We start from the raw sequence: 16026 nt of genomic DNA on the forward strand, positions 1-16026 counted from the left end.
AAACAAGAAAAAAGGAAAACGCAGAGAGACAGATACGTTTCGATGAGAGTGAGTGAGTCACTCACTTGCAAAACTCAACAAGTGATATAAATGCATTCACTCCTGTCTTTCAAGTTTCAACCCAAAACAGGAAACTTAAATTATTAAGGAGGAGGGTTCTCGCCGGCCGACGACGTCGTTTAGCTCCGGTTTGATATCTTTTTCTCTCTCTTTCAAGCTTACGTCTCTTTTTTTTTTTTTTTTGAAATTTGGATACTTTTTGGTTTTGGGTGTGTGTGTGTCTTGCAACGTGAGGTTAATTGTGGGTTTTGGGTGTCATGAAAGACTGGAATTTGAACTCTGTGGAGGATTTGGGTGCTTGATTAGAAAACCCATGTAAGAAATGTGTGTAATGATTCATATTCTGTTGAGATTCTGTGTACTTGTTTAGTGAACCCATGTAAGAAATGTGTATACGAAGTTTAGGTGTGATGAGTATCGTTGTACCTGGGTAATTCTTGACATATGAGTTATCGTTTTTTGAAATACTACTGGGTAGAAATATGTTCTTATATTTCCTTTCTGTTAGATGCCCGGGGAGTATGTAATTGAATCTATCCCGTGGGGTTTTACCTAAATGTGTTGGAAATCTTCAGTACTCGCTTGAAACAATGCCTCTCCAGAAAATTCTCATTTCTCGTTTATAATGGTGTACATAATATTGTGCATTGAATGAATATCATGTACGTGAAGAACTATACATCAAGAACAGAGAGAGAGAGAAAGAGAGAGAGAGAGAGAGAGAGAGAATCAATAGAAGCAGGATTTTTAAATTTCTCGATGGAATTTTGGAACTTTGAACCTTGTTCGGTCTGTTTCGTTGAGGTAGAAAATAGTAGCGGGACTATCTCTGCTTCGTTCCTCATAATAGTGACCGCCATTTCATAGTAGGGGAATCTATTTGTTTCTTTGATTTATCACTGCATTGCTACTTGTAGCTCAATATTTATGGATGATCTTCATTATTTTTTTGCAGGGTTTACTGTCTTGAAAATGTGAGTGAACAGAGTGGAACAACTAGATGTTTAATGTGGAGAAAGTGCAGCTGTTCTAGATTTGGAATTGCAACAAGGTTTATTTTGGAAGCGAAAATGTCAGGCAGCAAAGTGCTTTTAACATACAAGCGAAAGCGGCACTCAAGAAATGATCTTCTACAGGAAGATGGGTGTCATAATTCACCTTCTGACGCTAATGAGGATACTTATTTATCTAGGCCAGACATGCAAGTGCATTTGATTGATGAGAATGCATCAGAAGAATATGAAACGAAGACTACAGTGAGATTATAAATTTTTTTGAACCTATTTAGCTTCTTCATTAGGATACATGCCGTATGTCAATCATCTTTGTCTATGCATATTACATTCTAGCTATGACAAATATGTACAGGAATGGCTAGTGGTATAAGCTTGCTGAAGCTTAGTTAAACTATTGAGATGTGGACTCACGACTAAAGCTTAGTTTATCTTCATGAACATATTTTGCTTGTTCTATCTCATTTCTCTTTTTCTTGCAGGTATGCCGTCTATGTGTTGTATGCTGTGTCGGTGGTAACCTGATGCACTGTGATAAATGTCTTCGGTCTTATCATCTTGAATGCCTAGATAAGTCCCTCAAGGTATTCTAGTATTCTACTTTATGCAACAAGGAAAACCAAATTTTATTATTATTATTATTATTTTTTGCTTTGAGTGAAGTAAAGAAATTCATTTTGTGAATGTCTAATGACATGATGTACTGTTCTCTCCCTTTCCCTATTCTCTCTTAGCATCCTGGTCATGGAACATTGCTTAGCTGTGGGTGTATTGCTGCTTCATTGGGTGATGATGGTAATGTGGGAAAGGGGGCAGTTAGCTTTGATGATAGTTCGTTAAGGTTGAATTCATCAAACTTAGAAGAGACTGATTTGTTTGCTGAAGTTAAGTTAGAGAACTCATGTGATGATCTGTCTGTACAAACCAAGTGGAAAACTCCATTACTTACTTTCCACCGGAGATATAAAAGAAAAAAAGATATGGATGGGTCTCACATACAAAGCAAATCACTGAATGTGAAAAATAACTGTTCAGTGATAACAGAATCAAAAAATTCTGCATGTGCCAAAACCACTTCGTGTGAAGCAACTTCCCTTGAAAGCTTCTCACTAGATCGTGGAGCAGATTTAAACCCCTGCAAAGAGGTAATCAATATGTAGTATATATTTTGTCAATTTGGATAATATAAAGTATGTGACCGAGGAAGTAGGAAGTATACACACACACAGCTGACATAAGAAACTGCACAGCACTTGTATGGGAAATGGTAAATAGCATTGGACACGGTAATAAAAAATTTATTTACATATACATAATTCCTAATAATAACTATGTGTATATGATTCAAATTGCCATATACACGGTAACATAGTAACCTGATGCTTTATGTCTGTCTATATATTTTCTGATCACTGGTCTCATTGCTTTGTGACAGGTTATTGATATTACATATTCTTATGCTGGACCAGCTCCTGGGTCTAAAATGTATGTCACATTAACTTTAAGAACTTAAAAATTATTGGTTTGTTATCTGTCAGTTACTTACTTTAAACTTCGGACAGTTTGATGCGTGAAGAGAAGACAATGAATGAAGCTTTACAGCAAGCAGGAAAAGTTCCTGACCAAAGTGCTCAAACTTTGATGGATGTCAAAAAAGAGTCCGTGGATCATTTAGGAACCTCATTAAGTTGTGGTATGAACGACTCCTCTTCTGAAACTGTACCGTTGTGTACGCAACCAGGAATAAATTCTCCGTTGGTAAAAGAGGAACCTCAAGTTTTGTCAAGTGATGATGATCATAAAGCAGCAGCAACCCTGCATTCGGGCAGATCCCTTCCTAATTTGAACCTGTCTGTGATCACCACTGGTAGGACTTCATTAATTTCAAGGCATTTGAGCCAGTAACTTCTTTGAGTCACTTATCATCAACTAAACAATACTTCATGAGATATCTATTTTTTTTGTTTTTGTTTTTTTTTTCTTTAGAATGACATGAGTTATCTAATTGAATTCATAATAACAGATTCAAACAGTAGTACTATGGACTTGAATGTTGACTTAAATTTGAGTTCTCAAGAGCAACCTCTTCTTGCTGCGCCAAAAGCAACTCTGGACTCCTTCGAGTCTACTAGCAGAAGTCCTGCCACTGTCTTACATGAACCACCTCCTTCAGAAATAGTGGCCATCAAAAATGAGAGGATAGAAACTCATGCTTCTCTGTTACGCAAAGATGCATTTGAGTTTTTAGAAGTTGGTGCCAGCTGCAAAGATTATGATCAAGTTACTCCAAACTTTGATTCAAAAAACAAATGTCTGCAGGTAAGTTTTTCAAGTCTTGCTGTTTGACTTTTGGGGATAAGTTGGCTGTCGATTAATTTCTTTGCACTTTTGGAATTGATTCCAGTTATTTTCAGAAGAAAAAACCAGCGACATTTCCCACCCAGTGATAATCCAGCCTGAGATGACTGCTTATATGGCCTCAGAGGAGAGAAAAATGCTCCAGTTGGGAAGCAACAATAATCAACCGAATCAAGGATCTCCACTGAATCTAGGTCTATCCTTACCAACTAAACCTTCAACTGCAGGATCTGCAACCAACACCTGTCTCAATACATTTCCTTTCTTCAACTCCTTTACTGGAACCAGAGAATTTATCCAAGATGCAGCACTCCAATCTTCGTCAAGCCATTTATCATCAGTTTTGAGATACAAGATGATGCATGATAGCATTGCAAGCCAAGCAAGAGCTTTGAATGAAATGGGCAGTTTCGATAACATATCTCAGCCATATAATACCATGTGGTCCGAAGAGGAGTTGGATTTTCTATGGATAGGTGTGAGGAGATATGGACGGGACAATTGGAATGCTATGTTAACGGATCCGAGATTGCACTTCGCATCATGGAGGGTGGCAAGGGACTTAGCTATGCGGTGGAAAGAGGAACAGTCAAAACTTTTGAGTAGCATGTTTGGTCCACAAGTCAAGTACTCAAGAGCACAAGGCAGTTCTTTCTACCACAATAACTTCTTGGGTCCACAAACAGGATTCTGGCAACAAAACCCAGCAGATGAAACCCGACTCTCCCTTCGTGTTGTAGATTCTTGTAGAGGAGGTAATGTCTCGAGGAGGCCACTATTCAGATCAACTTATGTTTGCAATGATGGCCAGGAACACCTCCACAGGCCTCTTAGTTACCCGAAGAGGGTATCTCGTCGAAGGATCAAATATGATGAGGATGAATTTCGTAGTTCAAGTAGAAGTCGGAGTATGCTAAGGAACAAGCTGTTGTCAACTGAACTTCCCTCAACTTGCAATATTGGAGTGAACGGTAATATGCCCCAGTGGCTCCAAGAATCTGCTGTTGCTTCTCCTCCAAGTCTCAGGGCATCAATTCTGCCTTCAACCGCTTCATCTTTTGCGTTTGCCCATTCTGATACATTGAATGTCACCCGCCCTGATTTCGATCCCTCCGAATCACGTTGTGCAGAAAGGAAGGACATGCAGTATACATTTGGTGGTTCAAGAGAATATGACCTACAGCCATTAGTAAGTAGTGCTCCTCATTGCAATTCAGGATTAAGACCTGAAATGGCTAAACCGAGAAGGGATTCTTCTCATGACGCTGGTAAACAAGATGATTTGATTGTTTTAGACAGTGACGCTTCTTCTGAAGGGACCATATCCGATTAATTTTGTTATTGTTCGTAGGTTGTTGTAGCTAGTCTGAAGGTGTTTTTTGTTGTAGAAATGTAGTGCGCTTGTTTAACTTGTAAGTCGAATAATTTGTAAATAATAATGCAAGGAATGTATTTGAACTTTGTATGATCTTCTTGTTGTCTGAGTCGCCTATTATGAAGAAACTCGGAAACAGACTGATGATCGACGCTACTGGTCTGGATTGTTTAGACGCTGTGACACGTTGATTTCCAACTTTAGTCCTTGTTGTAAGGCACAGCACAGCTAACTCATAACACACAAACTGACACTGCAACAAACAACCTTGCAATTTTGCATTGACTGAAAATTAAACGACGTTACATTGTAGAGAACAAGAACACATCCTTAGAATGACACAGAAGCTCCTCAGTCCTCATGAGGGTAGCTGAGGCGAGTAAAGTAATGAGCATTGACTAACCTCACCGGAGACAACCTTGAGGCACAAAAACACCGCAAATATCCGGTAGGAGTTCTAGTTCAAATTCGTCGTGGGCACCCTGATCTTGTAGGTCGAGAAAGCGCACCCAACCAGGTTCAGAACCACGAAGAAAAAAGCCATACGACGAGCCACTAGTCACTCTCATATCCACCACCAACCTTGTAACAAATGGTCGCCAGTATGAAGCAAACAAACATAGCCGCGACTTGGGTCTCTGGTGTCAGCACAGCAGGGCCGGCCCTGGGTACAGGCCCAAAAGGCCTGCTCCTATGGCCCCTGATTTCACTGGGCCCCGAAAAAAAAAGCCTCCTTTACTCCTCTTTCTCCCTCCTTCGTTCTTCTCTGCAATTTCTTCAACCAAAGTACTCATGGCCACAACCATATTTTCCCACCTCTCTATTGCTTGATTTTCACTTAGAGCCTAAAATCAAGCCCCATAGCTTACTGATGGATTCAGTTTTAATTTATAAATTTCTTTTTGACTAGAAAAGATGAACAAATGACAGAAACTCTTATGTACCTTTAGTGATGAACTGTTTGGAAGAATAAGCTTCTTCCAGTACTTCTGGTAATGTTTATTTGAATGTTATTTATTTTTCAAAAAAAAAAGTAAAGAAATACATTGTGATTGTGTGTGTTATGCTATAAGTTTGAATAAATCTCGTAAGTATATATCAAGAAATATGATATATATGCATAGAGACGTGAAACCTCTATAATTAATATTGTTTTTATTGGTATAGCGATAGCCACCTAATAACACTGTCCCTTTTTTGCTTGTTTCTTGAAGGAATTAACGAAAGCTTTTAGCAGTACTACTTAAGGGAAAGAGTAGAATTGAAACTTAAGAGACAATTAGACACTAATAAAGACCTCTCAATAAGAAAATTAAAATAGGCCAAACAACATTATGAAGAGAATCCTTGATTTCTTAGTTGCACATTGAGTCAAAGCCCTTTAACTTTCTCCGTGTTATATACATACACAATGCACTAATTAGGGAACATATGGACTTCTTTTACGTATTGTTCTAGATCACAAACATCAAATCATTGAGAAAGTTCTTCCTTTATTAGAAATCTAAGCCAAACTTCTAACTTCATCCTGCGTGGAAATTAACCTTTAAAACCAGAAGGTTTACGCTCTTCTTCGTTCGTTCATGCAGACTCTAAATATGACCTCTGTATCCCTTTCGATTTCCGTAACTCACATTCCTATCGAAATAGTTGCCTCTTTTGTAATATCTTACATATCAATGTAAAATGGTCATGATGGATCAAACTCCAAGCCTCCAAGGGTATGTGTCGAGAAGATCAAAGGAATAACAGGCAGATTCTATTCTACCGGTGGACTTGGGCCAGCTAGTAGAATTCCCAATTGGGTTTGCCACATCAAAAAAAAAGAAACTGCTTTGGGCTTCCAATTGAACCCAGGCCCTCCCTATCCGGGTCAACCCGGTTGCATTTCGGGCATCATCACTAACTCTCGACCCCCGTTCTTCTTCTCCTCCTCCTCTCTCCACAGATTTACGACCACTCCGATTCTCCCAGATCCACCTTCACATTTCCCTCTCCAGGGTTTATCCCACTCGCTCCGAGTCAACTCACCCCAACTCGCTCTCTCCCCCCCTAATACTACTACATGAGCAGCAATGGTTCTAAGAGAACGGTGACGACGACCATGGACTCCGTGAGGTCCTCCCACACCCGATCCAACTCCATATCCGACCCGAATTCCAGCACCAGCACCAGCACCAGCACCAGCCAGAGCCTCGCCTCCATCCTCAACAACCCCAATGCCTCCGACTCCTCCTCCTGGGCCGCCTGGTGGTCCTCCTCCGCCTCCGTCGCCCCGCCCGAGTTCCTCCCCCTCCTCCCCAAATCCGCATCCGACTCCCTGACCCGATCCGACTTCCTCCCCTACATCTCCTCCATCTCCGATCACTACAACCGCTTCGAGGACATCCTCAACCACGTCAAGAAGGAGAGCCTCGACTTCGACTCCATCGGCGGCCAGGGCGAAGCTCTCGTCGCTTGTCTCCGCGAAGTCCCCGCCCTCTATTTCAAAGAGGACTTCGCATTGGAAGACGGCGCCACCTTCCGCTCCGCCTGCCCCTTCTCCGGCGTCTCCGAGAACCTCGTCCTCCAGGAGAAGCTCTCGCATTACTTGGACGTGGTGGAGCTTCACCTGGTGAAGGAGATCTCGCTCCGATCAAACTCCTTCTTCGAGGCTCAGGGCCAGTTGCAGGACTTGAATGTGAAGATCGTTGAGGGATGCAATCGGATTCGGGAGCTTAAGGAGACCATTTTGCTCTTGGATGTGGATTTGGTCGACTCTGCTAGGCAGATTCAGGAGCTCAATGTTACCAGGAGTAATTTGTTGGCTCTTCAACAGAAGCTGAGGCTGATTCTCTATGTCAATCAAGCTCTTTCGGCGCTCAAACTGGTATTCCATTGCACTTTGTCTCTTCGGTTTAGTAATGCATATCGATTCTTGTATGTTGATGACAATTGTTAGCTGTGTAGTGTAGAACTTTATCTCTTCGGTTTAGTAATGCATATTGATTCTTGTATGCTTATGACAATTGTTAGCTGTGTAGTGTAGAATTCTAGCGTTGTAGTTGCTGTTTTACGAATTTAGGGCCAGAACAGGTAGAACCTGATGCTAGAGATTTCTAGATGGCAGCGGCACTATAAGATGGCAATTTGCAATTGGTAATGTTTAGGTATATAAGACTTCATGCAACCTCATAGTTCAATCTCTGTAGCTTTCGTCTTGGTCATTCACTTCATGCAAAATTAGCTCCTAGTATAAGACGTCTTGCTCGTTGGCACATACCAGTAACAGCCAATTGAAACAATGATATTTCAAATAAATCTTACCAAGACTCAATCTACGAAGTCTGTAAGGTTTATTAGTGTTATGATTATTTTTTTTCCTGACATTTCTTCTCTTCTCTTGGTGTTGTACAAGTACGTAAAGTTATATCCCATTCTCTATCTTGTGTTGTGATAATATACCCTAACCTTTTGTATTGAATTCTTGGTAGAATTAGAAAAATATGATTAAGAAATGTTTTTGATTATACCTGAAGAGCTGCATAGTAAGTTGTACAGTTATGACGTACGACTATAGGCAGCCACTTTCTTGATATAAGTTGATATACTTTTTTTTGTCATACAGCTTGTTGCCTCTGCAGATTGTGCTGGAGCTTTGGATGTCACAGATGACCTGCAGCATTTGCTGGTATTTTTTATTTACCCTTTCTTTTAGCTGCCACCACTTAACTAATGTACTTGAAATGAAACAGTCTACTGGACTACAGTTTCATGTTCCTTATTGATGTTTCTATATTTGTAATAGGACGGGGATGAACTTACTGGTCTACATTGCTTTCATCACCTCAGGGATCGTGTAGCAGCGTCAATTGAATCCATAAACAGGTACTTTCCCTTGATGGTGGCATTAGTTATGAAATGAATGAGTGAGACATTTGCATTGATTGGACAAGGGTTGGCAGTCATTAAATTCCATTCTCCTGAAAATTTAAACTCAACAAAAGATTGTCTTCTTAAGGGAAATTAATTGTGTTGTGTTGTGTTGCAATTTGACATTTGCAATAAACATGCAATGCCGATTCAGTCTGATGAAAATATTGCTTGCTTTCTACTAAATAAACATTCTGTCTTTGAGATGGAAATAAATGATATGAGACTTGTCTATAGTAACTTATTAAATTTATTCTTGTAGCATTCTTTCTGCAGAATTTATGCGTGCTTCAATACATGATGCTGGAGATACAGACACTATAATTATATCTAAAGCGAAAGCAAGGGCATCCATTCTCATGAACGGGGAAGATGGTGAAGTAAGCTCAATTACATTTGCTTATTCACTGTCTGAAAGCTGTATATTTTTGGTTTAGCATGAGAGTCAAAACTCAACTCTTTGTCTCAAAACTCAGTCTTTCTTTCCTTTATGACGAATTGAATTCTCTTCCTGGAGGGGTTGCATTGGCAAAACCATATTATCGAGTTGATTAATCTTTGCAGTTTCAGAACAATGCACTCACCAAATATTTTTCCAACCCCAATCCTCTAATCCGTGAAACAAACGAGGCCGTAGAGTGGCTTCCCAAACTTCATTGTTAAGGGTCTGCATGTGTTAGTGCGTTAGTGCTATGTGGCTGCTTCAGTTTGAAGTCGTTCTCTTTTATGCAAATTTCATTAGCCAGTGGAGGATTCTTAGAAGTGAACTGACTGCTTTTACATTGTTATTATCAGGTTAAGTTGGACGATGAAGAAACCTCCAATTATCAAGATCGTCTTCTTCCTATCATCATTGGATTGCTTAGAACAGTGAGTAATTATGGGTCGTTTAAGTATGAGTAATAATTTGCAGCTGTTGTTCATTAATATTATTCATGTTTTGGAAACCAGAGAGTTGAAGAAAGAAAAGAGAGTGAAAGAAGTTTATGTTCTGATATTGGAAAAAGGTGTTATATAGTTATTGTAATTTATATGCAGCATATAATATGGATAACTTTGTTGGGACTTGCAAGAATGTTATGATGGAATAATCTTCACCCCTATGTACGGATTCAACTCTCAGTTGGTGTTTCACATGCTTTTACAACTGTGCATGTGCATTGTGATGCTGTTGTTTTTTTATATTTTTTATTATTATTATTTTTTTAATATATATTTTTTAAATTTATTTATTATTATTATTTTTGTCTGATGGTATCCTTTTCACTTTCAGGCTAAGCTCCCTTCTGTATTGAGGCTATATCGTGACCAACTTACGGCTGATATGAAGACTGCTATTAAGAATGCAGTTGCAGAGCTGCTTCCCATTCTTGTTTCCCGACCTCTGGAATCCGATTTTACACCTGGAGAGCGAGTTGCAGATGCAGATGGTGAGAAATCTGTTATATTGTTTCTTTTCTTCTCATATGACTGAAAACTTTGCTGATACAAATTAAGTGGTTGAAGATATAATTATTAGTCATTATGTTTTCTTTGTGATAAGATTTTGTTCTTGTATGCAAAAGACTGAAAACTTGCATGATACAGGCACATTTTTTTCTTCTTTGCTTTATAATATGTACTTTTCTTTAACCTTTGAACACTTGGTGATGTAGGCATAGGTGCGTCACTTGCAAGCAAGTTAAGGAGCCTGTCATCTGAAAGCTTTGTTCAACTTTTAAGTGCTATTTTTCTGATTGTAAGGGTATGTGTACTAGACTATGCTTGCCTAACTTTTTTTATGTTTCTTTTTGGCTTGGACTGGCTGTAGTTTTTTTTGTTGAATTTCCAGTACACTTCCTGTTTATAATGAATGACAATGATTAGGGATACAAACAAGTTTTATCCTTTGTGAACAAGTTAGGCTGAGCTTGAAAATTGATTTGGCTTGGGTTCTACAAACTATTCAAAAATGCAACCCTCTTATCGAGTTCAAATTGTCAAGCGATCACTAACTTTTAATCTATTCCTACTCTTCTCAAAATTAGTTTTGTAAATGCTACTCTATAAACGAAAAACTTTTTACCATATGAATCTCTGCTATGTATACCTTAATTCATTATGTTTCTTGCACAGATGCTTTGTTTATGTACAGCACATGATACCGCCTGTTGTAATTTAAATAAAACTGACAAGTAGAAGCACTTCAAAGTTTCTTTTTATTTATATCCTGGAGCACTTGGTTCGATTTATGTGTTTAAGTCTGTCATTGTCCTATGTGTTATTATTAGGGACCTGTAGATTTTATCGTTAAATGTCTAAAGAAATGATACAGGTTTCCTTTATGTCTACATTTTAAAAACATGGACTTAGTTTAAAGTTTGAGTCAAGCAGTTAGATTCATTGGGGATTTAAGAGTCAATCTGTTGTGGTGGTTGCGATCAAATCTACAGGTTGCTCATATATAATCTCTTTTGGGTACATTTTGTGCCTACTTTTTTTTTTTTTCCAGCATGAATCGCTATTGGAGTGTGATGTCATATGATTTATTTTAGTGAATGCAGGCACATCTAGTACGGTCTGCTGAAGTGAAGAAGGCTATTGAGTGGATTATGTGCAACCTTGATGGTCACTATGCAGCTGATTCAGTAGCTGCTGCACTTGCAATTGGCGCCGAGGCTGCAGAAACAGCTCAAGAAAGTGATGGCCAAGGTGGCTTGCTCGTGTCGTATTCATCTCCTAGAGTTGGTGCAAAGGCCCTTTCATTCCAAGGAAAAGCAAATGATGCAACAAGTCCTTCTACTACCTCTAAGAACTTTAGGTGAAGTCTGGTCTCTTGATCATGTTAGTTCTTTGGCATTAGTCTTGTTTCTAACTTGGACTCCTGAAAGTTCCCATGATTAAAAACCTTGTATATATTATTTAAGAAAATCTCCTTTGTCAATCTAAAAGTAGAAAATATGATTTATGGTCTATTTAACTTATTCAAGTTTAATGATAGTGCTCACCTAAGGGATGGTGGTTTCAAGATGGGTCTAGATTTCAGAATACTATCTCTGAATTGTTTGTCCCTCAAAAGTGTTTTCCAATTCCGAATTGGCTGTTTTATTCTGTCATATGTTCCATTTGAAGGTTTGGTTTTGATAGTTCTAATTTTGAAATGTTGCCAAAGTTATACAATATTCTGAAACAATGTGATTCTAAACAGAGCTGATGTGTTACGAGAAAACACAGAAGCCGTTGTTGCAGCATGTGATGCTGCTCAGGGAAGATGGGCAAAGCTACTTGGGGTTCGTGCTCTTCTTCATCCGAAGTTGAGATTACAGGAGTTTTTGAGCATATATAATATCACACAAGAGTTTATAACTGCTACAGAGAAGGTACTACTTTTTTAATTTTATTCCTTTTTCGTTACTTTTTGTTTCCTCTTCCATATTTGTTTTTTAGCTTTATGATTAGACAGCATCTCAATTTGTGCCAACCATATTCAGGTAGGGGGAAGGCCGGGATTTAGCATCAGAGGAACACTACAATCACAGGCCAAAGCCTTCCTCGATTTTCAGCATGAATCACGAGTTAGTTCTAACTGTGCTTACTTGTATATAACATCAGTTTCACCTGGTATGGTACTTTAAGTTAACTGCTTTGCTTTTCGGTATTTGTAGATGACCAAGATTAAGGCAGTTCTAGACCAAGAAACATGGGTGGAAGTAGATGTTCCTGATGAATTTCAGGTTATTGTCAATTCATTATTTTGTTCTGAAGCATTGGTAGCCGAGAACCTGGATGCTGGCCATGGTAGTACGGAAACAAGCTACAATGAGGTGGTCAGAAGCAACAATAGTTCAGATGTGGTGGATATAGGACCATCAATTACAGAAAAGCAAATTAAGCGAACTGATTCAACTGAATTATCTACGGATATGACTGGAAACGATAAGTCTACATCTGCTGATGGAGCTGAAAAGAATAAGGCTGATGTTACAAATTCTGTGGCTCAGCACAACCACAGCAACATGAAGGAGAGGGGAAAATCAACTTCCCAAATCTTATCGTACAAAGGTGTTGGTTTTCACATGGTAAACTGGTAAGTATCCTTGTTTAACTTTGTTCGCGCTCCCTCTCCCTCTCCTTCTCTCCCCTTAAATGTGCTTATGTTATTCCCCCTGCTATATGTCTGCCGATACTATCTTTTTCGTAACACTAGTGCTGTATTTGGAGTTCTGTTCTGTTGTATAAGTTGTTAACTCCGTGTTCCTTCAATCTTTGTTTCCCTCCAGTGGCCTGATATTGATGAAGATGTTGTCAGAGTATATTGATATGAACAATTTTTTTCCAGTACTGTCCTCAGAAGTTGTTCATCGTATCGTTGAAATTTTAAAATTTTTCAATACAAGAACATGTCAGCTTGTTCTTGGTGCTGGTGCCATGCAGGTAACACTTTCCCTCAGTAATCAGTTGATATTGCGCTTACAATTTACTTTATGAAACTGCCATATAGATAATTGAATTCATTGAAGATTTCCTTAAGTATCTACTGTTCTTGTATGTACATGTATTCAAAAATTAAACTGTTTCTCTGACTTTATAAGTAATGTTTGGTCTCTAACTCAGCAATCCTTTCAACTATTAGAAAACTCTATTGATTTTGTAGGACCTTATGAGTCATCTTGATCATTTTCATTGTTCATATTTTAAAGTAGTAGAATAGTGCATACCTTTTTGATCCTTTGGTTAGTTCTGATTTGTGTACTAACCAGATCGTATGTGGTATTGCAGGTATCTGGTCTGAAGTCGATCACTTCTAAACACTTGGCCTTGGCAAGTCAAGTCATCAGTTTTACATATGCTATTATTCCTGGTAGGTGATTATAACTTACAGTTATTCCCCAAGACTTGGGTGCCTGTTCTCATATGCATGCATTCACTTTGATGTTTTTGATTTCTGTAATAAACAATCTTTGTACTCCATAGACTCCGTATCTGTTATATCTTCAATCCATATGTAATTTCTAATTAAAGACATAATATATAGTCTACTCGTCAGTAGTACTATATGTATTTATCTACATTTATTTCTGCTTTGACCATGGAGCTTTTGTTTAAATATCCTGACTTTAATTATTTTCTTTGCTTCAAGAACTCAGGCAAATTCTTTTTCTGAAAGTACCTGAGACAAGAAAGGCAATGTTGCTATCTGAAATTGATCGAGTAGCTCAGGTTTGTCCTCTTACATCGTGTAACAATGTCAACCTGGTTCCACATTGTTTATTTTTGTTTGTTATACTCATACCTGTGAAGCAAAATAGGGAACTGTTGTACCATATGAACTTTTCACATGCTTGTATTTGCTGTTCACATGTAAGAAGCAAGAATCAATTACTGTTTCTGATTGAAAAAACCACTAATTTGCTTGATGAAGTTGAAGATAATAGCTATCAGTGAAAAAAAAAAAAATTTGTACTGTTTGTACTGTCTTCTTTTTTTCTTAACTAAAATTAATCTATGTTTCTTCTAAGGGAAAGAAGACGATCAAGAGTCATAGTTATCGTTCTACCTTTTCTTTATTGTTGTGCTAGTATATCTGTTTGTAATATATCCTCTAATATCTAAAATTATTCCAGGTCTTCTTATTCAATTTCTTTTGTTCATTTATGACTTGATTTCAATTGAAAACAGGATTATAAGGTTCATAGAGATGAAATACATACAAAGCTGGTTCAGATCATGAGAGAAAGGTTATTGGTTCATCTACGTGGGTTGCCTCAAATTGTAGAGAGCTGGAATAGACCAGAAGATGCTGACCTACAGCCCAGTCAATTTGCTCGATCACTTACCAAGGTAAATGCCATGCTGACCCACCTCTAACAAGTGTTGGTTTTCGGCAATGTCTTTGTCTTACATGTTGTTATCCCTTCCCGACTCATTGCCAGGAAGTTGGATACCTGCAACGTGTTCTAACTCGAACTTTACATGAGGTCGATGTTCAAGCAATTTTCAGGTAAGTCTCATCTTTAGCATGCAATTGATTGTTGAAATTTGGGATACTTGAAGTACCTTTTCTCTTTGCCTCTGTACCCTGTAACTTGTAGTCAGAACTTACGTCCATCTCTTTGGGATCTTAATCCTAGCTAAAGTATGTGGAAATAAACTCTTGAAGAGAACACAACAAATTTGGGTGGCCCTTCCGTAGCATTTTTTGTTCCTTTTTCCTTTCCGAGCACTCATTTAGACCAAGAGTCTATTTATGTAACTGGTTGTGAAATTCAGTCCTACAAACTAATGATCAATATCGTTTCTACTTTTCAGGCAAGTGATTATAATTTTTCATTCACAAATTTCAGAAGCTTTTTCACGCTTAGAGATCAGCACACCACAAGCCAAGGACAGGTAATACCCATTCAAATTGATCCCGCTGCGTGTGTACTCACTATCCTGTTTAGTTTAACAAATCTTTTCACTGTCTACCAGGCTCTGTCGTGATGTTAAGCACATTCTTGGATGCATTCGATCTTTGCCTTCTGATAAACTGAGTGAATCTGGTACGCCAAACTGGGGTCAACTAGATGAATTCTTGGTACAGAGATTTGGGTCAGAAGCTAGTTAAGTGTTGTTGTAAAGTGTAGCAAATCAATTGCTTCTTTGGAGATGGCTAATCAAATTTTGAGGATGTCAGAAGCCAATTTCGGTCTGTGCATTTCCCTTGTACAATTTGATTGAGGTAAGGGCATATTCTCCCTCTTTCTAGTGTCATGTTCTATGTACTACTATGCATGATTAATTTCTTGTCAAACACATCCTTGAAAAAGTTGGACAATGAATAATGACAACCATTCTATTCTTTTACATTTTCCTTTGCTTACTGGATGACGTTTTTTTTTTTCTTTTTTTTCTTTGGCTTTTCCAGGTTTTGCATTTTTTCTGAGATGTATAAAGTCCTGTAAGAGATCCAAATATTTGACAAGAAGGTTCTTGAGACCAGATTTTTTTTTTGTACCAGTCACTGACACTTGAATTACAAGTTGTACTTTACTTGGCTCAGTGTTTTGTTCCCCCGATTGTAATGGGTTAAAGATGAAACCAATTGAGAGTTTTGATTCGGTGAAAGCACATTCATTCTGTATCCCGCTGTTGAGGCGCTTGAATCACATCTAATTGTACCAATACTCGAGTTAATGCATAAATGCTTTTCCTGAATAGTAGTCAGTAAGAGCTCAATATCTCCTGTACCTTGCTTTGTTATTCAACTTACTGATCCTTGAGATAACAAAACCGAATCGTCTTAAAGAACTCTCCATCAGATCCAATTGATTTTCAATGGCCAAATTG

The 16026-nt window shown here is 38.3% G+C and overlaps 2 protein-coding genes across 2 annotated transcripts; both read left to right on the forward strand.

Annotated features, from left to right (window-relative positions):
• The first annotated feature begins 3 nt into the window (after nucleotides 1–3).
• On the forward strand, nucleotides 4–4915 carry LOC133721391 (uncharacterized). Its single transcript, XM_062147992.1, has 8 exons — nucleotides 4–188; nucleotides 1016–1316; nucleotides 1556–1657; nucleotides 1808–2218; nucleotides 2509–2558; nucleotides 2636–2940; nucleotides 3097–3392; nucleotides 3478–4915. The coding sequence occupies exons 2-8, from the start codon at nucleotides 1068–1070 to the stop codon at nucleotides 4762–4764; spliced, it is 2700 nt and encodes an 899-aa protein (XP_062003976.1). The 5' UTR covers nucleotides 4–188; nucleotides 1016–1067; the 3' UTR covers nucleotides 4765–4915.
• Nucleotides 4916–6727: 1812 nt separating this feature from the next.
• Nucleotides 6728–15915, forward strand: LOC133719833 (vacuolar protein sorting-associated protein 54, chloroplastic). Its single transcript, XM_062146018.1, has 19 exons — nucleotides 6728–7675; nucleotides 8414–8476; nucleotides 8594–8673; nucleotides 8981–9098; nucleotides 9514–9588; nucleotides 9992–10148; nucleotides 10374–10462; nucleotides 11262–11518; nucleotides 11906–12077; nucleotides 12189–12272; nucleotides 12363–12784; nucleotides 12978–13131; nucleotides 13477–13558; nucleotides 13838–13917; nucleotides 14377–14538; nucleotides 14631–14698; nucleotides 15007–15087; nucleotides 15169–15418; nucleotides 15605–15915. The coding sequence occupies exons 1-18, from the start codon at nucleotides 6872–6874 to the stop codon at nucleotides 15302–15304; spliced, it is 3084 nt and encodes a 1027-aa protein (XP_062002002.1). The 5' UTR covers nucleotides 6728–6871; the 3' UTR covers nucleotides 15305–15418; nucleotides 15605–15915.
• The last annotated feature ends 111 nt before the right edge of the window (nucleotides 15916–16026 follow it).

This window comes from Rosa rugosa, chromosome 7, assembly GCF_958449725.1.
Source record: "Rosa rugosa chromosome 7, drRosRugo1.1, whole genome shotgun sequence".
In the NCBI taxonomy this organism is placed as follows: Eukaryota; Viridiplantae; Streptophyta; class Magnoliopsida; order Rosales; family Rosaceae; genus Rosa; species Rosa rugosa.

Coding starts and splice junctions, on each gene's coding strand:
- LOC133719833 (XM_062146018.1), top strand. CDS start 6,872: ATGAGCAGCAATGGTTCTAAGAGAACGGTGACGACGACCATGGACTCC. Junction 10,463..11,261: donor CTATTTTTCTGATTGTAAGG/GTATGTGTACTA, acceptor TAGTGAATGCAG/GCACATCTAGTACGGTCTGC. Junction 14,699..15,006: donor GATGTTCAAGCAATTTTCAG/GTAAGTCTCATC, acceptor TCTACTTTTCAG/GCAAGTGATTATAATTTTTC.
- LOC133721391 (XM_062147992.1), top strand. CDS start 1,068: ATGTGGAGAAAGTGCAGCTGTTCTAGATTTGGAATTGCAACAAGGTTT. Junction 2,559..2,635: donor CCAGCTCCTGGGTCTAAAAT/GTATGTCACATT, acceptor AACTTCGGACAG/TTTGATGCGTGAAGAGAAGA. Junction 2,941..3,096: donor CCTGTCTGTGATCACCACTG/GTAGGACTTCAT, acceptor TCATAATAACAG/ATTCAAACAGTAGTACTATG.